Raw genomic sequence first — 25693 nt, 5'->3', positions numbered from 1 at the left:
ATTAATGTTGGGTTTCCCACATGTAGCTACCAGCACCTTGCTGAAAATTCAAACACATGTGGCTTGTGTTTATTTGGGTTAAAACAAGTAAGCATCAAGCAAATCTGATAGAAGCTGCACACTTTCACAAATCAATCCATTTTACAGGTTCCATCTGCTCTTAAGTGCTTCCCAGAGAACAAACACTGTGTCACTATACCACATATTTCCATTGCACTATCCCAAACACACTTAAGCTGCTGACAGATTAATGCTTAGTTCACTTGTGGCATACATTCTTGGGTTCTTACACATGTTCTTATAAGGAAATGGAACTCACTAAGCACTTAATCACAAGCTGGGGTAGTGTTATGGCCTTGAATACAACACACTGACTCTGCTTCAGGAACAGGCTAAGGTATCTCGATTTAAGCCATCGCTGTCACTACCACTGCCAAAGGCCCTGGAAATCAAATTACCTTTGTCAACCTCAGTTAAACAAAAGTAAGCAGAAATTTGCCAAAGGGTAGCCCTGAGAGCCAGGGATGAGCCACCTGAGGAGCATGCAGAAAGGGCCAAAGCAACGTGCTGTTTTCTGGAACACAACTTGTCTGGCTTGAGCATGGGTATATTTGCTTGAATCCATGACAAAGAAACCTTGGTAAAAGGACTGCCAAGACAGGAACGAATGTATAAAAAACAGTATTGACTGAAAAACTGAAGTAAAATACAACACAACTTTCTCAAGATACCTAGTTAATTGTGCATTTACCTGGTTAGGAAGCAGTGACAGCAAGAGGAACTCATCTGAGTATATGCAAACGTGAACGTACGCAATGGATGTCTGCATTTGTGCTTGGGAGAAAGGTGAAGTTTCATGGAAAAGCCTTTGCATCTTGATGTAAGCCAAGTTTTATCAGTTCAGAGCAGTCAAGAACTTCATCTTGTTTGATGATTAAATACAGGACACAAAAAGGAAGGGATAGCTTTTTGGGGTGAATAGCAGGAAAATTGTAAGCAATTTTTTTCTGCATTCTATCTGGTAAATATTTATCCAGTTCTGACCACTGAAATAGATTTCATGGAAGAAGGCTCAGTAATTCACTCCCTAGGCAGACTGATCCCCCACTATGTACACCCCACTGTTATCATCAACAGTGAAACTTAGAATCACAAAGGTTGGAAAAGACCTCTGAAATCATTGAGTCCAGCTGTTAACCCAGCACTACGGAAATCACCAATAAACCATATTCACAAGTGTCACATCCACACAGCTTTTGAATGCTTCACCAGAGATGGTGATTCCTCTACTTCCCTGGACAGCCTATTCCAATGCCTGACCACCCTTTCAGTCAAGAAATTTTTCCCAATATCCAATCTAAGCCTCCCCTGTTTCACCTTGTACCCAGTTCCTCTCATCCTGCCATATGCTGCCTGGGAGAAGAGACTGGCTCCCAGTGAAATGTTTTCTCCAGTGAATTGTATGTTGCTGTGTGCTGTGGTGAGATTGGGATCTACAAGCCAGTCCTGATTTCCATGAAGATGTGTCCCTTCAATTTATGAGAGACTTTTGTCACTCTTCTCTTGTTTAGCTTAGCAGGGTCTGAGTGCAACTTGCTGTGAGTTTTCTTAGTGTCACTGGATGCAGTCAATGCTCTGCCATGGTGTTTTTCAGGTGCAAAGATCAAGAACAGTGACAGCCCTCACCACTGCAAACAAGATGGGAAAAGTCCTGTTCCACTGTAATATCTGGAGTTGATTGTTCTTTGAGGGGCATAGTTTTACACATCATAGGTTAACCACGGGACTTTCTTGTTCTCCTCAAGGTATCAGAAGTCAGGAGTACTTCCCTGGGACAGGGTTGCTCTCAGAGCAAGGCAGGGGGTTGAAAGCATAGGGTGTTTAATAAAATTAACAATTTTAGTTATGTCAATATACTTCTGTGTCACAGATTAACATTGATGCTCTCTCACATGGAAAAGACCTTGCCACCCACATTTCCCACCCCCCCCCACCTCTGTTTTTTTTCCTCCATTGGCACAAGCAACCTAACACAATTTAATAGCATCTCTTGGTAAACATCCAGCATTGGTGGAGCTGGCTTGAACTGCATACTTGCCAGCAAGACAATACACAGATGAACTGCATCCAGACAGGTAGCAACAGATAAAGCCTGAGTATGCATTCAGGATTTTATCTTACCGTAAGCATGCAAACCTGTTTTTCATCTCAAAATTCTGAGATGTTGAATTGGTAGAGGTTATATTACCCAAGCTGGTTAGGCATTTTGAAATCCCTTGAAAAATAAGAGACCTTATGCTGGCATAGTACTGAGACAAATATCTAAGATAACTTATCTTTAGCTATGGTCATGAGACTATGCAACTACTTAGAAGGGCATTCCCCTGGCCATAAGTAACTCTGTGATTTTTTGGTAAGATTTGAGAAGTTGTGTTGCATTTCAGAAGACACAATGTCTGTGTTTCAGAACATCTCAAACTACAACATGTAGCAATTTTCCTTTCTTCTTAAGCAAGGTCTCCAGTCATATTTACATAAACATTTTTATAACATATAATTTCTGCCTCTGTCTAAAGCAAAGTACTTCATAGAATGCTTTGGTAAATCTTGCAAATTAGCCCTATGCTGAGAAAATTAATCTCCTAAATATTCTTTCCTTTTTATTACTGTATATACTGAGACTTTTGTTTCATAGCAAAGTAGGATCTAATTCCATATTTCAAAGTCTGCCAAGCACACTATTGCATGAAAATATTTTCTTTTCTCTTTCTCTTTTATATTTCATCAACAGCGATGCAAGTAGAAAGACCTGGTTCAGGACGCTTCCACTTGTTGGCTGTCGCTTTTGCCAGTTTTCAGAAGGTTTCTGAAAGGCTGGCCAGCCTTAAAAGAACAATGTATCCTTGGTGTGCACATTCAACATACCTGAATTAAGATGTAAATGAATTCATGATGTTGCTACAATGAAAACACTTTGATTCCAGAGCTTTATCTTCACTTCTGGCAGCCCATCAGCCGCATCTTCCAAGAGCACACTGCATGGCTAAAGAAAGCTGATTTTCCTCCTAGGAAAGTGTTTGGAACTTAGGAGAATGTGGCAAGTAGCCATTTGCTTTGCACTCTTCTTTTTTGATATTTTGTGGGGATGGGGAAGACTTAAAAGAAAGGCCTTTTCACCCTAATTTTGATCGTCATCGTTCCCATACTCTTCCTTCACTGGACATGTGTGCATTGCATTCCTCAAAGATGACTTTATTTTGGTTTTAAAATACCTATTTTTTATTATTAATCAGTGGGCTTTCACTATTCTCTGAGAGTGATTCTTTCCTCTTTGATATATTTCTCTTGCTCTCACATTCATCAGTTTTCATGACCCTTTGGGCAGCCACTTTCTGTTCTGTGAACCTTTTTCCTTAGCAGCACTATAGCCTGCCTGTTTTTTAGCCTTCCAGCATTTGTAATCAGTTACCATCTTTATTCTGTTCTCCACCCAAAATCATTTGCTTTCATTTCTTCCTTCCTACTTTCATCTTCAAAGTCACCTAAATAAAGCTGATTCAGGCTTCTGTGTCTTGCCTGATGATAAAATGATGAACTGAACCCGAGAAAAGAAGTTCCAGTATACTCAGGGGAAGAAATGAAGAGAGAAGAAGCACTGAATTACGTCCTTAACCATGGAACTGGTTTATCTGAAGGCTGAAAAGCATCTCAGGGCTGGATACCAGCACACAGTAGTAGGGATTCTGCCCTAAAGCAGACAGAATTTCTAATAGAAAACCAGAGTGGAAAGGACACCCTTTTTGTGGCAGCCAAGGGAATACATGCAGAAGGGTTTTCACAGTTGACCAGAAGGTCAATACAACATCAACTCTTTCACTTGAAGTTGCATAATCAAATATTAGATGCTGTCCAGGTAAGTAAGAAAAAAAGATTAGGCATTGACTAAATTTCTGAAGGCCATAAACTGCTGTATTTATGAGGTAGCACAAGTAGTGTTTCCATAGTAGTCATTACCCTGTGGCATAATTCTACTGCTAATTATATAAGGCAGAGTGCTAGCCTAATGTGGCTGTGTTGATTCTCATACCAGAGAAATTATTAGATAATTGAGAATTAGATTTGATACCTTCAATGTTCTTTGTATAGAAACAATTGATTTTCTGGTTTTATGGGGTTAAGGAAAACTGATTAACAGACCTTGACCAGGTCAAGTGAAACACAGCTCATGAGGATTTGGTACGGTGGACAGGAATATGCATGACCCTGTTAACAAAGGTAACCTTATGCACCCAAAAATGAGGATATTCCTGGTTTTCAGGTATATCCAAGTAAAGCATTCCCAATTACATCTCCCACAACATTTTAGCCCTTTTACTCAATAACAGGCAGCTTCAAGATCCGGTGAGCCTGTAGTCTACCATCATATCACTAACCGTGTGGTCTCTAGGATTTGCTCACTGCAGTAACTTACATTTTCCTCCCATCTGCATGCTCTTCTCTTTTTTCTTCCTTTTCCTATCAATAGGAGTCTGTGAAATTTCAGCTTTACTCAGCATCACCTATTTACTACGGAACCTCTGTGATCTTCATTCTTTGCATTCCCTGCTGCATGGATCATCTCAGTAGGAACTTAGTAATTCATTGTCACGGCTCTTGTTTGGCAATACCTCCTGCGATTTTCAGGCTCCACACCCCTCTTCAAAGCACCATCTTTCCATCTCTCACTCTCCCTGGCCATGCACATTGATCCACCCTTGAAGAACAAGCCATGTTCTTCAATTTCTTTGCTCTCCTTATCCACTGCTCCTTTCCTCTTCTCTTCCTCATGACTATGGTTTTCCTTTTCAGTAACTTTTCTGCTTTTTCAATGGGGAAAAATACTGCCTTTTCATCTTTTTCAGCCTTTATCTCTACTATCTCTTTTCTTGCTTAAATACCACAATTTTACTTTTTCACTACAGTTCACATCTCTACCACAAGAAACTCTTAATTGATTTTCACCTTGGAAATATTGCCAAGTTTCCTCTCTCTGCTTCCTCAACTCAAATTGACAATTTATTCTAACAAAGAAATAGGGATTTTATTATTTAAAATCAGACTCTTCCTAATTCTCCCCTCAGAGAATGCATTGTTCCTTACAGCTTCTCTTCTCCTGTTTCCTTCATGTCCTCTGTTTTTTTCTCTTTCATCAGAGACAGAATTGTAATTTATCTGTCTTTTAAGGTGATTCTCCTCCCTTTTTTCTCACTTTCACCATGATTTCTACCTCTAAAGTAGCTTTTGCAAAGCAATGTTCAGTTACTGTCAAAGGAATCCAAGATGCCATAGATGTTTCATGTGTCTCTATTTTTTAACTGTTAATTGCTCCCTTGAAATCACTTGCCAAGCTCATTTAAGTTTAGGTTCTAACCAAACTTTTGTTTAGAATCTCTATGCTATCAATTCCACCCCTTTCTTCTTAGCAAAATCCATACAGACACTGTGAATACCCCAAAATTTTTCTCAAAATTGTTTCAATAGAATAACTATGTTGCCTTTTTTTTTTCACAGCACATAAATCTTTCTAATATCTTCTCATGCATATAATAACTTCTGTTTTTTAAGTGTGTCCTTTAACTAGTTTGTAATAGCATGCAGACTAATGAAAAGAGCTCAGGCAATGGCTGCATAAGCCCTTACTTTGCAAATTGCAAGCATGCACATACAAAAAACCAAGAAAGGATCCCCTGATTACAAGACAAAAATACCAACTATTAGTGCTTAAGTAAAAAAGAAAAGCAAACAAAGCAAGAAATACCAAAAGCAAACTGAATCTTTTGGCCCTGGTAGGCAGACAGACTGGGACCAAAATCCTTGTTCAAGATAAAGCATGAACCTCTCTGGATGGTCTAACATGTTAATCTGAAAGTGATCCTACAGTAAAAACAAAACCTAAAAGAAATCCCTGCAGATGAAGCTATCATTGCAAAGAACACAGAGCTTTCAAGATCTGTGAAATCTAAGAACACCTGGAAATGCTATGTGAGAAATTAAGAAACCAACACTTGCAGTTGTTTCAGAGAAATATGTAACTCTGGGAAACTTAGTGATTTAGTTCACTAATATCACTAGGAGATCACTATCTGTAAAATTCAAATTCAAATAGCTCTTGACATAAATGAAAGATGAAACTAGAAACTAAACCTGAAACTAGAAGCTAAAACTGAAGATAGTAAGCACCAGTGTACAAATATAGAGCTACTGGACATACACTGACCCAAAAATCTTGCAGCAATGAAGCTATCTAAGAAAATCTTAGGCTAAGAAATGTGGTATACACTGAAAAAGGTACTGCAAATTAATACTGATGTTGCTGAACTTCGACTCATGTGTGATAGAGTCTATTGGACAAGCCAGTGGCATTGTCCAAAATTATACCCAAAAACCAGCTGGCATGACTGGAGAGAATAGTAAGAATTGTTACCCATAGGCACAATACGTGAAAATGAGGAAAGGTAGAAAGGGGAGCACCTATGGGAGTGTGAGTTTATGGAAGTCATTGAGGATTATGCAGGTCAGTATCACTTTGGGGGACAACTCATGGTTGTTATGGAAACATACAAGAAAAACAAAACTAGGAAAGAGCCAAAGAATTGCAGGTGATGGTGCTATGCAGACATACACAGCAAGCAACCAGCAAAGCAGAAAATCCATTTCCTACATGGGAAAGGGATTGATCAGGTCACAGAAAATTTAGGCACCAGACTTCAGATGTAAAACCTCTCTTTTTCATTTTTTGGAAAAGGCTGTTGGGACTGGAGGGCAGGAAGTAGGGAGGAATAGAAGACAGAAGTGGGCTGCTGAAGTGTTTTAATGGATTCCTAAACATATCAGCCCACTGGCAAGCATTATCCCCGTGTATGGACAAAATAGGTACACTGAAGCCAGAAACAGTGTAAATATTGCTACAAACATCTGTCTTTTGGAAGAATTACCTATAATTAACCAGAGACAATACACTCTCTTATTTATACTGGGTTTTCCTCTTCTTTTGACACATTTTGCTCTAAATATTAAATGCCACAGGCATTTTCTAAAACCCCCAGCAAAGTGAATAAGGAAGATTTAGTTCTTTCTGTTCTTTGTTTCATTATTTCTTTAAATTGCTTCCTCCACCTTGACATTTTTCTCTCCCTCTCGGGTGATCCCAGAGGTAAGATTTATGTTTACAACTGATGGTTTATGATTAAGACATTGAACTTTGGTCACGGAATTAGTACTGTCTCTAGGTTCAGAAACCCGGCAGCCACGCTCGAAGCCCCGGGGGACCTTCCATAACCAGGGTGCCGACTGGCGACGGATCCGGGCTGTAACCCTTGGGCAGTAGCATCCCCCAGTGGCCCTGCTTATCACTGCAGTGCAGTTTTGGGGACACTTTTCGGCTCTCTGGCTTTCAATGTAAACGCAAATTCAGTTCAAGTGCCTCAGAACTAGCCAGTACACAGAAGTCTGTTGAGCTCAGTAAAGAATCAAAGGTATTTGATTAAAAAAAAATTATTTCCAGTCATTGCATATATCACATGTGTATTGCAAAACACATATAGCTCTAAACCCAGGATTTTTTCCCTAAATTAATTCATTTTCCTAAATTTGCAGACCAAAAGAAAGTCAGACTCTTTATTGGAAATCCTTCTTGAAGAAGAGAAAATAGGTTTAGAGTTTGTTCCAAGAATATTAAGTTCTATAGCTTTTTTTGGCCTTTTTACAAGATCATAATTCAAGAGAAGGATACTATAGCAACCATCAATTTTTAATCTGCCTTTTCATTGAAGTTCACATACTTAGAAAATATAGACCATCATATATATTGAATTAGAATTCTGAATCAAAAATTCCTGGCTGGTATTTCATTAACCCAATGAAAATTCAACCATGTTCCCAGAAAAAGACAAGAACACACCAGCCACTGCTCTTAAACAGAACAATCCAAAACTGCACTCACTGGGATTGCTTTCCCTGTTCCCTAAATGAACCCAGTCACTGACAAAAGGTGAAGTAATGGGGTACTACAAAATATTACTGGAAGGGATGGAGAAAATAGGAGGAGGTCGAAGGGCAGACAAATGATGCACAGATAACACAAATATGGGGTGCTTGCACCTACCCAGCTCCCTCCCACTGCAGAAGCAGAGCAGTGACATTGCACAAGCCCTGCATTTGTGCTGACTCAGAGGAGAGGGGCTGGAGGGGGAAGGACGTGCAAGGCTGCTGGGTGAAGAGCCAGAGCAGCACTTCTGCACAGCCCTTCTGTAGGGGATGAAAAGAAGGAATTTCCTCTTGTTATATTGAAGCCCTCCAGTTACTTCTAATGCTGCAGCACTGGAGATGAAGGGTTTCAATTAAAACAACCCATCTGAAAATCAGTGGGATTTCTACATTAGCTTGAAATTCAGCAGGGGATTATAATGAGTGCAGAGCAGGAATCGATGAACGTTTTTGTTGCCTCTGTATCAGAATCTCAGCAGACCTGATGTCCCATGAGCCCAAAGAGGTGACATGGTGTTATCCATGGTAAGCCCAGCAGGTCTGCAGTGTCACATAGTTACTTCTTTTCCTCCTCTTACCCTTGTCACAATAGCTGAGGACATCTAGCTGAGTTTTATAACAGATGCATTTTTCCACTCTCTGGCGGCAGTGTAAAGCACTGAATACTTGAGACAAGGGGAAAATATACCCCAAACCTAATCCCCAGAACATATGTGCCTTGTCAGTAATTTAAGGGCTAAATGCTGGGTCCTTCCTCTGAGGTAACCTAAGGGAAATCTGTCTTTCTCAGTATCTCTGAATCTGATCCTTCACGAGCAGCAGTCAGAGCAGAGTGTGAATGTGCTAACTGAGACATGACAAACCCATGTAACACCTCTTGCTGATATTCTGTTATTCTGTGGTTAAGGCTCATGAGGATTTTCGAAAGGAAGTTTATTTTTGCAAGCTGCTGAGTGCTGACTGTGACATGGGGCAGCTTTCACTTAGGCAAGCGCCTTAGCCGAGTCTCTTGGATAGACAGGCTATTAATGTGGCATTTTCTAGGAAAGCCATGTAGATACACTTGGCTTAGGCTGTTCAGTGAAAGGACATGTTGTAGGTTTTAACAAAAAATGGATGGCTTTGGTTCAGCACAAAAGGAGAAGGCAGCTTTTCGTCTTGGCAGACGTTTCCTTCCTTTTTGCTAAACCATTTCAGGGGTGCTGAACAATGCTCCTTATAGGCTATTATTGCTACCTAAAACACTGGGCCTGGTATCCAGCATGACAAATCAGTTTTATGTGGTACAGATCTATCTCTGCCACTTACATGAAACGGATGATTCTGAAAAAGTCAGCAACCGTCATAATGAAAACATACATTATGATACAATGTGTCACACAGCACTGAAAATTAATCCTGCTGCTAAAGAAATGGAAAATGCACAATAAACACATTACCTGAAATTAAAACTGGTTCTGACCAAGTCTCCAGAGCCTTTAAAGTTGTAACAATGATTTCCTATTTATATGGACTGCGCGAATGCTCAGGTGATTCCCTGTGGAGATCTGTATGAATACTTTTTCCAGAGCAGAGGAAACGAAAATAGGTAGCTATAATGGAACTGCAGGAGCAGCCAAGCAGTAGATTGATTCAACAGGAGAAATTCAATGTATCCCAAAGGATTTCCTAGGATTTGCTCTCCTGCTGCTTAGGGCACAATTTGTTGTAATGAGAAACTGAGGATTTTGTTTCAGGTGTGTCAAAGCTTGTAGTGATGACTTGAAGGTATAAAGAAAAAAAAACAACTGAAAATCTCTCTTAAATAAAATGCTTTTGGGTGAGGAGAGAATAGCGACAAGGTCTCCAAGGTGGAAAAAAGGTCAAATATCTCATGTAAATAATTACTACCTTAAGAGATGCTAATTGGATGCACAGGCGAATCCTTCATCTCCAAACTGCTGCATGAAACAGCTTGAAAACTATAGTACACCTCAGCAAGCAAAACAGAGAAAGCTTTATTAAATTATCTGGTAAGATTGCACTTGGGCTCACTGTAATCTCTGCTCTCAGAAATGTCTGCAGAAAAAAAATGCTCAGTTTTCAGTTGTGAAGAACTGAATCAACAACTTATTAAAAAACCCAACCCAAAACAACTGAGGTTTGTTTTTTTATTTAATAGGAGAACATTTAAACATGCAGACTACTCTGTTCACCTGAAGTGTGCCACAGGTAGAACACTGGCAGGAAGCATGTACTGCTGCAGTACTACATAAGCCTGTATACAAGGTGAAGTGGGACATGCACAACGTGAATTCACCCTGAAGAAATGTGAAAATGTTTAGGCACTCATGTCCTCCTCTGTGAAAATGAATAGCCATTATGAACACAGAGCTACTCCACAGCTGTGATGCACCACAGCCTATGCAGGTTTTGTCAATGATCCCTTTTGGGTGAAAGCTCTGAAACACTAGGTTCCTCATGTGAAGCCCTGAGTTTTATTCAGAAACAGGCTGCCATATGGGATATCCTCAGGCAAAATGCTGAATGCTGATGGCATCTCCATTTGGTTAAGGAAAATATGTAACATCTGAAATGTTCATGTTCACAGTAGAGCATATTGTTCAGCTCTAGCATACCCCTCATGCTTTTCAGCGTCACACAGTGTATTGAAACATCACGTGGTCCACCAACAGAGAAGAAATGGATACTGGAAAAAATACCTTCCTGAGAATGAACATTCATGTGTGAATGACATTGCACCTGGACACTCAGCACAGGCTTACACTTAGTTACAAACAATGCAACTATTCAGAACCCAAAGATGTGAGTCTTCTAAAGCTTTTAGCACACTGACCAAAGCACCTGCCCTTTGTCTACTAGATGGTCAAAGCTGCATTACAGCTCCTGGCTCCAATCAACTTCAAGCCTTATCACATTATGTATGAGCACCTAGACTATCCTTCCTTATCAACAAAAGACCATCAGACTCAGAAACTCTTCTAGCACATAGCACAGAAACAAGTACTGATCACAAGAGAAGAAAAGCAAGTACTTCACTACCTTGATCTCTCCTCAAAATAAGGACCAGGAACTTTTTAATTTCCAGTTGAAATTGCATTTTGCAAGACTTTTTTAGTCTTTCTGTAAAATCTGTGTATTGAGCATACAGAGAATACACATTATTTCAACCAGCTACCTGTCCCTCACTTTTGCCCTGTATCAGTATAAAACACTGATACCCTCATGTCAATGGAGCCTGAAACACAAAGTCAGTTTCTGATCAGGGATGGGGCAGCATCTGAACACGAGAAAAAACAAAGAGATAATAATCAGTTATTATTATCATTTTAGTTCCTGTTATCCTTGTATTTGCTTTCAGCCTGACTGTGAAAGCATCCTGCCTCATTCACTAACCTAGAAAACAATGCAAGATACACACAAGAAATAAAAACAGTAAGAAGTACCAAGATGAAGCACAGTCTTTCCACTGTTAATGCGACAGCCAGCCCTCCCCTATCTTTGGAACCAGCTGAACCAATTACATCCCTTACCTGTATGGTTCCAGAGTCCTGCTGCCATAATACAATGCTTCCTCCCAGGATTCAAGGTTAATACAGGCATCCATGGCACAGTCAAGCATTTTCAGCTGGTAGATATTTGTATCTGGTAGATGACCCTTGTGGCTCCTCAAGAGATTCTGGCATCTTGCCAGAACATGCTTCCACTCTGTTATTGGCCTTAGTTAAAGAAATTTATTTAATGGGACAAAAATACAACTTCTAAATGCTGTTTAGCAAGGAGTAAGAGCCTCAAAGCATTAAAATAGAAAAGCTGCCATCATTCCAGACTCTGCTACAATTCTTGAAACATACATAAATGCTGATGTGGCAGGTTAGGTAACTGTGCTTTGTTTACATGTAGCAAACAATTTCTAAAGAAGGTAGCATTTTAACAATAAATGGTAAAAGAAAGATGAAAAATTGCAAGGATATTTTAATACATTACAAAAATTCAAATAACTTTTATTTAGGTACTGAAACATTATTTACTTAAGATACTCTAGTTCTTAAAGCCAAAGGCAAGAGTCCATGGAACTGTCTTTTAAAAAGTCCCAGCAGCTAAAAAAAGAATTAAAAAAAAAAATATATATAAAATGACTCATTCTTTTATACTGCACATTTTTTAAAGAATTCTCATTAAATTAGAACCTTTTCTTGAAATTAATTTTCTCCTTGAAACACTCATGAAGAGCATTGTGACTTTTCTTTTTCATGTACAGTTGCACGTTTCATGCATGAGAAAGAAAAGAATCACAGTTTTGATGTCTGACTGTAGTTCAGGACTAATGATCTTGGCAGTAAAAGAGAGTTTCACCTCCAATGCTACAAGAAGATTTTTTGTGAGGTTGGAATACCAACCTCCTTCTTTTGTGAGGAAAGATAACCTTGCACTCAATTTATTTGGATATTCCTTAGCACAAATCACTTTTTTCATTACAGTCTACACTGATTTGACTTCTCTGAGGACTGGATTCTTCTCTCTCTGACCACACCTAATCTGACCCCCAAAACTTGCAGTTTTCAGATGAGTATTACCATCTGTGATTGTACCCATGGGAGTCCCAGAATGAGAGCAGTCTAAACACCAAAAAGATATTACTCAAACAAGTAAGAAGAAATGAAATAAAGAAAAAATTAGACTTGCAGCAAGAGAAGTGATAACATTGATTGTATTATTGCCCTTTCCACACAATCAGCTCGAGGAAGTCCAGCAGTTATCTTCACGAATTATTGCAAGTACTATTCACACTAATCCAGCAATGAATTTAAAGTGTACAGTGATAAACCTATGATGAAGTAATTAGTTCATCTTGAACATGGGAATATTTACATACTTAAATTTAACAATGTGACCACCATGGACCAGGATTTGCAGCATGGTTGTTACAAGGCTAAACTAATTATTTGTGAATTGCTCTCATGCCCTTGGATTGAAAGGGCCATATAAGGGAAGGAATGTGTTATTATAAAATTGCACCTTAACCTTTATATCTTTGGCAAACCTCCATGTATTCTTTACAACTGATTAAGGACAAAAAACAGAAGAATGAGGTATGTTATTTCTACTTGATACAATTTTTATAGAAAGTACAAACCACTGACATTCTTGAAAGATTACCATTTTAGCTGATGCACGGTATGTCTGCTTTTACTTCTCATTATTCTGCTCTGTGCCCTCACCAGCATCTGACAGCAGTTGTGCTATACAACGAAATCTGTTGGGACCAAATTTTCAGGTAAGCCACCAGCTGCAACAGCACCAAAGAGCTGCATGTCCTGCATCAGCCCAGGAGCAGAGGAGGACTGCCCCAGGCAGCTCTAACTGTAAATTTAACATTTCAACACCGCATCAGTTACCATCAGTAGGTCAGTGTGGGAGTCACCAACTTTCTCAACTGTAGACAGTGTTGATTTAATTAGTTTTAAAAAATGATATTTGCAGGAGCTAATAACTATATGCCTCAGTCTGCCAGGAAGGTTTTCTACTCATTACTGGCAGGTGGACAGAAGTCAAGTTCCCGCTTCAATAGTGCACTGGCCACTGCATGTCAGCTAACACTAATATTGTGGTGCAGTGGAAGGAAAGATGACACATTTCAAACAGTGCATGACTGAGAACAGAAGCTGAACAGACAGGAATAGATTTCTCCAGCCAGTCCTGATGCCTTTTATTACCACGCATTTGATTAATTCCAAAGTATCAGTTAAATCAGTAATCTTAATTAAAGACACTTGCAAAATATATTAGTGCAATTTCTCCTGCAATTTAATACAGGAACATTAAATAGGACCAGTATTCTGACTGCATAGTATAAGAACTATTGCACCTTCGGGTTGCATATCTCTAATTTAACATGCAGGTTGAAACGAGGACCCTGAAGATCTATTTTAGTTCTGTCTGTTTCAATCCAGTGACTACAGAGGAACTTCAAACAAACTAGAAATGATGTGAGATTAAAACAAGTTGAGATGATTGTTTCCCCTTTGCTAAAAAAAGGAATCTCTCTGGATTAGAAAGAAACAAACTCAGTGTAATGGATTGGGCTTTTTGTTACTGTACAAATTGTGATCACTTGTTTCCAGCCTGGAATATCACTATGCAAACTTGTTTTTCATGATGCCAAAAAGGAGTACTGGAAGATTGTATTCTTTCTAGTTTGAGAGAAAGCCCATGTTCCTGAAAGTGGTAAGGCATCTTGCCACAATAGGCCAAATTCCTGGTCAGGGAAATTCCCCTAAATAGACCAATATAAGAAAGATATGAATAAACCCATAGTATTCTAGTAAAATCTCCACCTCTCTTCTGCTCATCTTTTTTTGGTTGCTGCCGTTCACTAATTTCTTTAATTGAATTGAATATCTACATGACAGCCATTAGACTTCAGTTCTGTTTATTAGTGCAAGATCATTTCATTCAATTTGCTTAATTATCAATTATTATTATATATTATTATATCTTATTATAATGATGCTATAATGTCTGCTGTGAACCTGTCTGTGATTATTTCCTTGTTATTGTCATTGCTGTGCAAAGAATGAGAACTTGTAAATGTTCACATAAAGAGTAATGGAACAAAGAATTTAACTTTGCCCAAATTAAGCTTTCTTCCATTTAGAAGTGGATTTATATGAAATGGTGGGCTGTGACAGCAGAAATCTAAATCAGAGCCAAAATATCCCTTCATGTCCTTGATTGTTACTATACCTGCCATGAAGCAGTTCCCTTCCAAGTAATGAGAGATTAGATTATTAATACAATTAAGAATTTTACACATTTTAAACATCAAATGAATTCAAAAACATTACAATAAAAAGAATGTAAATGTAAGGAAACTAATCTCAAGGGATGAACTAATGCATACTAATGGGATCTTTTCACAAGTGAATGACAGAATGCAGCCTGTCACTGAAAGGATACCTTCTTTTGATTTTGGATATCTCACTTCATTTACAGCATCTTTGACTTCTTTCCAGGCATGCTCTTCACCAGCCAATTTCTCAGCATCCTGGATAATGGAAACAAATGCATACAATGAGAAAAAACAATAAAAATGACAATATGCAGTAATGATGAAGAAACAGGGTTAAAGGATTTAACTGTTAAAAGCTAGTTGTAGAAACTGCATTGCTGTTTTTTATAAACACAAAACCCCCATTTCATCTGGAATTCATACTCACCCTGTTTTGTAAGCAAATGACATGCTATAGAGAGAAATGAATGCAAGCTTGGAAACATTAAACACCCAAATCAGATATTAAGTTTGCAACAAGAACTATGATCAACCAGAAGAAAAGAATTAATAGCCTGTTTTTACTATCAAAATGTATTGAGGAGATTAAATTCTTTCAAAGACCTGCTACCTAAGACTTCCCTTAAGCACACCGTAGAAAGGATTTAGCAAATAATTTTGCTTAACCACAGGGTGATTATAGAGACAAACAGTGGGAGTTAGCTTCATCCATTACAGTTATAAACATGAGGTTCCAGGAGAAGTGTACAACTCAGAAAAAAGCTGAACTATCATTTAAATCACTCCTATTTCTTCCCTACTCCATTGGATTCTACAAGCTACATTTTCCTATCGCTTTCTCATAAAGAAAAAAAAAATGTTTAATGGCTACAGCAGTAAAGAGAAGTTTCCCATTTCAACTCTCTAGTGGTGGCTAATTGAACCTTAGGCAAACCACTTGGAACAAATGCATTAAAGCATCTACAGACACAGTTAAGCATCTTGTGGGATTTCCAAAAGTGTCTAGTGCTTCAATTTCCATTGCTACAGAACTAAAATACCTTTAAAACTCTGGCCTGTAATACATTGCAGTTCATTACTGCTCTCTCCTTATAAAAGGCCCTGCTACTTTGAATAAGAGGTTTTATAAGTGCAAAGTATCGCAGGAATATTTTTAAGTCAGTTCTAAAAAGATCAGTCTTCAGCAGGAGTAGAGGTCTGCAGAGGAACAGAGAAAGTGTGTTAAAATCTTACCAAGCACTTTGTAACCAAGAGATGCTCACCAGGAATCACAGAAGCACCTCCACTCAAAAGCCCATCATCTGTAACTGCTTAGAATCACATCATTTTCTTATTCCACTGCTCCCCATTTGCCATAAACTCAGAAAAAAATTACAGTGAGAATCAGCACTCAGTTTCGCATTTAATTTCCAGTTTTGTCTTTCCACCTGCTTCATGAAAGAGCAGACCTCTGTGGATTCCAGGATGATTAAATCAAGATTAAATCAAGGTTGTTCTCAGCTGCCCTACATTGTGCAGGGCCTTACAAGGAGGGCGGCCCGACCCCACTGCATTTTGTACACAAACTTCCCTTACAATCAGTTCTCTGAACACAATGATCACCTGGAAATAATTTTGTGCAGAGCTGAATTTGCCACCAGAAGGCATAAGGTGAATGTTAGGACAAACCTGCTCATACCACAGACATTTTATCAGCACAGTGAGTGAACCTGGCCAGCCCTCTTCCAGCTTTCAGTAGGTGGACACTGAATCTCCTGCTGCCAATGTAATCTCTACTGATTTTTGTGGGACTGCATCTGCTTCTGAACACAGCTGGTTAACCTGAAACAATCTCTTTAAAATGCCTTCATGGATCAGGTGCTGCTCATTGACTGATCTAAAAAATAAATCCAGCCTATAAGATACTAATAATGACATCTGTGAAATCTTCCATTTAAGGAGCTACAAAACCAGAAAAATTGTTTTATCTTTTCTCACTAGCCCAAGTATCATTCAGAGTGTTTCTCTAAATTGCTGTAAGCCTAGCAACTAAAACCTCAGAAGCATGGGAATTGAGAGAGATTTATAAGTGAAAGAAGGTAACAGGGTGAAAAAAACTACTATGCAGCAAGGCCAAAGACTTGGGGCTCAATTTGTACATAGCAAGACTGATGGATGAATGACTAAAGTGTTCACTCAGATGGGATTAATCTTTCTCTGTCTAGTGCAGCTTTTTGAGTTACTGTGGTCTTCTAGCATTTAATTAGCAGCATAAAGCAGGGCAAGGCTGGGGGTTCCAACCTTCACTCTAGTGCACAGAGTTAAGTCACACTGGCTCCATATCCAGGTAGAGAATAGAGACTGTCTCTTGGACCAGTAAAGCCTCAGCCCTTTCTGGATTGATGGTCTTTATCCTTTTTGTATGAGAGTTTAGGATGGAGGGCAGGCTCTGGGAAAGATTTGAGTCACAGGATTCAATGAGATGTTTTCTGTGTTCTTAAGAGGAGGCATTTTAGGGATTGGCTGACACAAGAACAAGCAAAGATACGGCTAGCTTGGCACTTTACATTTCTACTGTTCTTCATCAGATTTCACATATGAAAGAAGCCCTGTCCTTTCCTAAATGCTCTAGTTCAAGGTATGGAGGCTGTTTCCAAGCAGGCAGCCAAGCAGGGGCTGCAAAACAACAGGAGAAGTTGTCACTGGGAACACTACCTTCCAGCCAAAGAAAGCTTGTCTTATTTCTGTTTGAACTATGGTTTATATGTTTTTATCCTTTGTAAAACTGACATTTGCTGGTTACATTGCACCCTTTTATTCCATTTGTGTGTTTAGAAGAGCAGATTCTGGTCAGGGAAAACTTTAGTCTTTCTTTTTCACTTGTCTCATGGCAGCCTGGGAGTCCAGTACCTCCTACAAAGCTTTGCTTATTTCTGCCTATGTGGGACTGGATAGCTGAGTGCTGAAAATAGGCATATAATGAAGATGCCATTGGACATACTTCAAATAACAGAAGATAGAAGAAAGATAGAAAAATAGAAGAAAGATAAGCTTTCTCCAGGTAAATTGCTTTTCCCCCTTGGAAAACACCTTCAAAGTCATGGCCATGTAGTATGATTAAGCCAGTTAAAAACACAAAGCTGCCTTGGAGTTGGAACTATGAAAACAATTGACATGATTAAAAGTTATACTGAATTTTTTAATTCAATCTAAGAGCATGGCTAAAACAGCTATGAGAGATACAGCCTTCTGTGGAGTAACATCCTTTCAAACATCTCTTTTGAGAACCAGTTCCCAGCCAAACCTCCAGGTGTGCAGAGCTGCCAACATTAAAGATGGACTTTTTTTCATTTATAGAAAAGAACACCAGCAGAAGAAAAAAAGAGGCTTTTGAAAAAGAAGGAAGAGCTGGCAATTGGCAATTTCTGCCTAAATATTTTCCTTATTTCTAAGTGTGACACTAAACACAAGTTTGCTTCTCAGAACAACAAAATATTTTTCTCTTGGTCCAAAAAATAATTAGACCAGATAATCTAGTCACAAAGCATTAACAAAAGAGAGAGAAACAAGAAAACTGGAGGGTACCTGATGAGGACTGTAATCTGTTTGAAGACTGGTCAAATATAAAATGATCTACAGTTCTAGCTTTAAGTGATAGGAAGTTTTATAATAAAAGTATCATCTCCTGGAACAAGTAGAGACATCAGACACCACAGAAATAAGCATTTGAAAGTAATCACTTCTTCCATTCTCTAGGATTTCTATCTAAAAATTACTTTTCTCTCTATCTTTTCTGCTACTTGAGTGTCCTGAACACATTCCATCCTTAATGGAACTGTCCTTAGAAAGGAGTGTAATCTACAAAGTACAGATAAATGCCTCTCTTTCCTTCCTGTTCCTTCACACCACTCCTTTTCCCCCAGTTACTCATCTGTTTCTTATACTTCCTGAAAGTGCTCCCTGCCTATTAATTTCAGGCACCACTGCTATCACACACAGCGTTAGCAATCACTGTTCTTTGTGATCCCAGCCTTGAAAATCCTGATTGCTAAAAGATTCCCACATGGACAGCATGTCCTCTGAGAGGAGATATTTCTCTTACCAAAACAAGCACATCCTAACCAGTAAGCACCATTGCTCTCTCCCCAAAAGTGCTCCCACAGCCCCACCACTGCTCATCTGCCATGCACTGCACCTCCAAAACTCTCCTGAAAGATTTATTAAGGACTAGTTCTCCTTTCACATTCAGGTTACAGTATAGTTATTAGACATGGATTTTTGGTCCTCTACACCGAGTTCATCTTTCTCCTTGTCATAGGTGGAGGTAGAGAAACATTGTCCACAGAGAGGAAACCATGAAGCACTCCTCACCTCCCTTCAGAGAAGGGAGAAGTGGCAAATCCACTTCTGGAAAAGTAAACTGGAAAAGAACTGGAAAATCCAAATGGTAAATAACCCCCATACCTCTTTTTCTTCTTCCCAGCATCCCTCCCATTTGAAGTATGTCCAATGGCATCTTCATTATATGCCTATTTTCAGCACTCAGCTATCCAGTCCCACCCAGGCAGAAATAAGCAAAGCTTTGTAGGAGGTACTGGACTCCCAGGCTGCCATGAGACAAGTGAAAAAGAAGGACTAAAGTTTTCCTTGACCAGTATCTGCTCTTCTAAATACACAAATGGATTAAAAGAGTGCCATGTAACCAGCAAATGTCAGTTTTACAAAGGATAAAAACATATAAACCATAGTTCAAACAGAAATTAGGAGTCTAACAAGAAATATAATTGGATATGATATTTTTTCTAAACTGAAAAATCACAGTAAATAATAATTTTTTTCTGAACACAGAATATATTTCTAAATACTACTACTACTAATAATAATAATAATCCTGTGTGACAGCAGCAGATAACCCTGCTCTCTCTTTTTTGTGGAAGCTTAATTTTTAAGTTTTCTGAACTGTAATACTTTAATACCTTAAAAGCTGTAGATACCTCAAATACATAACCATTTCATAGAAACTGCTGTCCACCCCATATGATTTGCTTAATTTTTAAAAATTTCTAAAAATTTAAGCAACTACAAATGTGCATCTGAACAGAACAGGGGAGCTCATACACATTTAAATTAGGAAATAACATTTTAGAACAGATCTGATACATTGAAAGCATAAATAATGATTTTTGTATTTCTGATTCTATTTTAAAGTGAGGAGCTACTGCCTGTTTATTTCCAGTAAACTCAGTAACTCATTGTTTTATGCTAGACAGCAAAGAAAAGCATTAAATGAGTAAAGACACTGCACATCTGAAGTTTCCCTTTCAGAAGGATGAAGAGGAGTGTCAGTGAGAAAATGTGGTACACAAGCTGTGATATTGCAGCTATACTAAATTTCTGACATGAGTTCTTCAGAGCAAAAAGGGCATGAGGGCCTGCCAGGCAATCACAGGTGCAGGCAGCTATAGACACAGCAGAAGAAAAAGCACACTTGAGTGCTTCCTCAAAATAGCTGAGATCATCTGCTATGAAACACTTTCTGGATAAAGTTTAAACTCAGAATCAAAGACTTCTCATCTCTTATTCTGAGGGCTGTGGTTTATAGAAGGCTGCAGCTTCTATAAACCACAGGATCCTGCCAGCAGGATTCACTCACCTTCAGTCTTGTGAATGTACTTCATTAAGAACTACCAGTACGTGGAATTATCAATGTACACAGCCCTGTTGTGATTCAAGATTTACAAGGGATTTCTGAAGTTTTAAAAGCTCCCTTGCTCTGCTCCATGAAAAATAATGCCAGGTTCGCAAATACCAATTTATGTATCCTCTGCAACCCACATAAGGTCATCCTCACCAGAAGCCTTGTGTTTTCTGTCACATGGCTGGGAAACATGGCAATTCCAAAGGTACTCTCTTTGCAGACAAAAAATGGCTGCGTTCCCTGCAAGGCTGCTGGGAGGGGATGGGCTTCAACTTCTGAGCAAATTGAATTTGTACTTTTTATTTTTGAATTCTCAGAGCAGAATAAGACACATTAGAGCTGGATGCCATACTGAATCTGTGCAGTGCATTGCTCAGTATTAGGCAGGCTGCATTCCCTCACACAATCAATACCAGCTCTTCATGGATTACTGCCTCTGGTGTCTGGCAGTGCATAAGAACTGCACAGGCTAGTAACACTCTAAATCATACAGATATTGGAAAATTTAGCAGTTCTTCACACCATTCATGTTTAAGTGCTCTACTTAGGCATTGAGATCAAGATGAAGGTCTTCCCACACCTTGCATACAAGTAGTGCAAAAAGACAAATGCCTTCACAGGGCAGTATGAATAACCCTCTGTCATGGGTTGACCCTGGCACAGTGCCAGCGCCCCCATGAAAGGTGGATTCCTAAAATGGTTACCGTGAGATGTGACCCAGGAACAGAACAAAACAGGCTCCAACTTGGGAATGGAGGGGAAAAGAAAAAAAACAACATTTTATTAATCTACATAGACACAAAAGGGAAAAGGAAAAAACTACACACAACAATCCACAATAGAACATCTTCAAAAACACTTCTCCTCCCCCCACCTCTCCAACAAACAAATCCCCTCTAACACATCAATTCTCAATTCCAATACCCTCCTTCACACACACTCTCCCCAGTTCATCAGGAGAGAGGAGTCTTCCTCTCACACCATGGGCCTCCCCAGGAAAACACTGCAAAGTCCTCAGTGCTTCCATGTCACACACTGCAGCCGCCCGAAGAAAATCTGTAGCGGTGACCATTCTTCCTTCCATGTCCAGCGCTCTCACCACTGTCCATGGATCCAAACTGCTCCTTAGGTCCTTTTAAGAATGCTTTGCCTAGTTCCAAGAAGTGGCCGCCTCTCACCATTTGGGACACCTGTCCCCCCCATATTATTTCCCCTGGGGCCTGGGGCTCTCAGGAACAGAGATCCTTCCCTGGAGGCAGAGGGCTCCACCACACCCTCCCCCTCAGTCTCTGTTCTCTCCGCTTCTCTTCGCGGCCTTGTCACTCCTGGCTTCTAGCCAACCGCCTCCCCCAAGGAGCAGTCTCTGTATTATCAGAAGAACTTGGTTTCGCCCGTGGCTGTGTAAGAGAAAAGTCCAGCCAAAGCCACTCCACTCATCTCCTCCACCTAGGGCACTCTCATCTACAAGCATTTCTTCACCTAGTCAAACTTCTTCTTCTTTCCCATCCTCTTTCCCCTCTCACTCCTCAGCTGGGGAGGATCAGTGTTTTTAAAGCTTCCAAAGGTTCAAAAAGGTTAAAAGCTCGGCCCGGTCTGCTGGCAGCTGGGCACCTGCCGCCCCCCCCACTTTCTCCTCCTGGCTGTGCTCCCAGCACAAGATAACAAATTTCCAGCCTGCACAGTCTCTATCATTCTCTCTCCCAGGGGGGCTGCCCAAACCATCCCAGGACTCCTCCACCCCTGCACCTTGCCGGGGCTCCGGCCTTCCTTCCCAGGCCGCATGGCCTCCCCTCCCCCGCCCAGACGCAGCTGGGCAGGGGAGAGGTCAGAGCAACTCACCGGCCGGACTCCAAAGAGGAAGGTCTTCTCTAAATCCTCTGCTTTTTAACCCACTGAGTGTGTTCTCGGAGGCGTACCCAAATCCTCAGTGGCCACACCAAATGCCAATTTCACATCTGGCCACTGATTGGTTTGACCATAACTTTCCAAAAAAAAAAAAACTCTCTTCCGGGTCAAACCATGACACCCTCCCTTAACATCATCACACTTAGTTACAACATTGCTATATTTACATAGAAATTTAAAAGTGACATCAAAAACAGCTGTGGGAAATTTATTAAAATGAGATGCTTTCAATAAAGAGAAAGATAAGATCGGCAAGTCTATTTTAAGAACTCAGTTTAAATGGGACTAAGATGAGTCCATCTAAGATTTAATTAAGCCAAACTGTAAGGTAAGAAAAGCAAACAGACAAACAACTCTTAACCTCTACTGCTGCAAGTCTAATATCTGCCACGTTCAAAATTTTGCGCAGCAGAAAATATTAATTCCATTTCTGTCAGAGTAATACTCCATTCTCCTTCACTGCAATCCCATTTCAGCTATTAATTTCTATTTCTGTGATTTTTTTTTAGACACACATTTTTAAATAGCCTTTTCAAAGATCACTGCATCTGTATTTTGTATGATACACGGGCAATCTCATAAATGTGAAGAAAATTTTATAGTGAAGAAAATTTACATAATTCTTCCTACTGACTCCCTTGCTATATAGATTGAAGATTATAGATTTCCTTGCCAGAGGAAAACACAATGTTTTCCATTTCATTTGTGAGTGTTCAGACACCCATGCTGAGATTCATTTGCTCAAATGTAGATATTTGGGCCACCCTTCTCTATGACAAAGAAACACTCCCTGGGTGCAACTTGCATTATCCTAAAGCAGGCTTCTAAAATATGTCAGAGGAATGAAAGTCAAATTGTGTTCATTCTTCTCCATTTTATCCATAAAGAAAGTCTAGAGCAACTAGCTCAGATGATGACGTTTATCCTGTAGCTGTCTGAGGTGTGGTGAAATAAATCCTAGCTGGAGATCCCCCTTTCAGATGTAGAACACCCTTGCAGTGGTGGTGCATTATATTTCAATAAGTCCAGTTTACCAGCAATTCCAGTTGCTCTCTATTATTTACCTGTTCTCAGAAATGTTTATTGTTCTCTCAGTCTTTGTCTTCCATTAATTTTACTGGCAATGTTTTTGCAATTACTTTCACTTCATTCATGAAAATGCTCTGTACTCTACAAACAGAGTTATTATGAATACACTTGGGATTTATTTCATAAGCATTATGTATAACTGATTATTATGGTGATTTAATATTTAAGTGTGTTGTCAGAACAACCTTTAGAGTGTATATATATTTAGAATGTGCATAGATAAAAATTCCTGCAGTAAGAAAAAATACACCAAAAAAAGCTCAGTTTTCATTAGTCTCGAACATCAGAGCCCAATGGAACTTCTTTAAACCCAGTAATGCTCCCAGATCAAATGCTCTTATTAGAGCTTTTCTGTTTTACATCCACTCTTTGTGATAATTTCAACAAATAATATTACAGACAGCATTTTCTCTCTTAAAAAGCACTCTAAAAGGATGCTAGGCTACTTAGCAAAAAAGCATGATAGTATCTAAAGACAAGTCTGTCAAAACATAATAAATACACAGGGCTAAGCAGCTAAACTACATCATAGCATCTTGCTACGTGGAGACTCCTGAAATGAGAGGCACATGTATTTAATGCATTCTGAAGTAATTTCAGTTAAGTGTAAGTTATTCTGGTTGCTGACCAAAACATTTACCATATTTATTTTTAAACTAGGTCCCTTACACACTACTACTCTTTTTGGAGTCATCCTTGCCCATCTTTGTGTCACACACAGCTCAGGCCCCTGGGGATGACTGACACTTGGCAGGCCCAAGACCTCAGTGCCTACCCAGTCAGGAGATGAGCAGCAGGACTGAGTTTTGTGTCTGTAACAGCACTGCCTTTATAAATCTCCCTGTGTCAGGAGCTTAGGGCTGACTGCACAATTCCCATCCAAGCTGCATAGGCTACAAGCAGAAATAAAAATTGATTGGACAGTGGGAAGAACAATAAAAAGAAGTTCACTATTTATCAACTCATAAAAACCAGAAGTGAGGAAAAGCAAAGGAAATTACTTACAGCTTAGCGGGAGTGAAAGAGGGCCTTATGCCAGATCACCCAAAAATTCTTGTCACGTTTGTAATTTCCAGCATCAGTACAAAAACAAACCCTGTGTTAGTTCATCTACCTGAGCAAAGATACTGTTCAACCTAATCCCTAGCAACAGTGAGACTGCTATTTCACAGACTGTCTTAGACATTACACATTTGTTAAGGCAATCTCTAGGTCTCTCACAGCACACAAACTGACAGTTATAAGGCAAATCTTCTTTATTCCTTAATTCTGCAACCTGTGGAGATATGGAGTGCCACTGAGTGCATTTAGTGGCTCAGAAGAGATTTGTAGGTCCAAAATCCTCAGAATTTTCTGTTATTCACAAGGTATAATCCAAACCACATTCATCAGTTCACTGAAATATGCACTTAAGTTTAAAAGCATATATAAATCCCATTGAAGTTGATATCTATGCAAATGACTAAATACTTCACTAAGTAGAAGTGTAGTTACTTGTGAAGTTCAATATATGCTTCAGTGACCTGAAGAACTTGTGCTCATTGAATTATTGGTTCTCACTGAAGATATACTGACATTAATTTAGATACTATTTTTGAACACTAATATCAAAACAATTTAATATCATGAGATACCACATGATAAAATTGTAGCTATAGTAATTCTGCTTTTTAAATGTATACTGCAATGTAAAAAAGTAGTATTTACTTCAGCATATGCTTTCTGAATGAATGGTGTGAGATACAGGAGGCTGATGGAATGTGCAACATAATTAAGATCATACATCGTTGATCAATCACAAATTAAAATATTTGCTGGATCTCAAAATTCCTAAAGCACTTATAAAAACTGGTTGCCTAACTCACTAGTTTGCTTCCTGAATATTTAGCATCAGTACTCAAATCCACACTCTCCAGTCTCCAAGTTTTTTAAGGTCATGAATAAAGAGGTTAAATTAATTTTTTACAGCTGTAGCTCCCTGAGTGAGTACAATACCTGGAGTTTCCTCCTCTAGAATTTTGCCAAAATATTTGACTTCTGACTAGATTAATATTAGTTTAATATTATCAAAGAAGAGGTTTGCAAATACTTTAAAAAGATTATGTATAGTGTTTTAGTCATTTCAAGAAATTCTTTGGAGAACTATTATTGACTGTTCCCTAATTAACACCAATTTAATCAGCAAAAGGTTCTTCCAGTGTTTA

General features: G+C 39.1%; 1 protein-coding gene across 1 annotated transcript in view; it reads right to left on the bottom strand.

Annotated features, from left to right (window-relative positions):
• SMYD3 (SET and MYND domain containing 3) overlaps nucleotides 1-25693 on the bottom strand; it is a gene marked incomplete at its 5' end in the record, with an annotated part of 379357 nt that overhangs the window by 32201 nt on the left and 321463 nt on the right. The window contains 2 exons of the mRNA XM_084203616.1: nucleotides 11559-11733; nucleotides 14986-15073. Of these exons, the coding sequence (XP_084059742.1) occupies nucleotides 11559-11733; nucleotides 14986-15073 (263 nt within the window). The remainder of the gene's footprint in view (nucleotides 1-11558; nucleotides 11734-14985; nucleotides 15074-25693) is intronic.

The sequence above is a fragment of the Fringilla coelebs genome (assembly GCF_963513975.1).
Source record: "Fringilla coelebs genome assembly, chromosome: 3".
Classification (NCBI taxonomy): Eukaryota; Metazoa; Chordata; class Aves; order Passeriformes; family Fringillidae; genus Fringilla; species Fringilla coelebs.
Note: the sequence above shows the minus strand (reverse complement) of the source record. Positions and strands in the feature narration are given on the sequence as shown.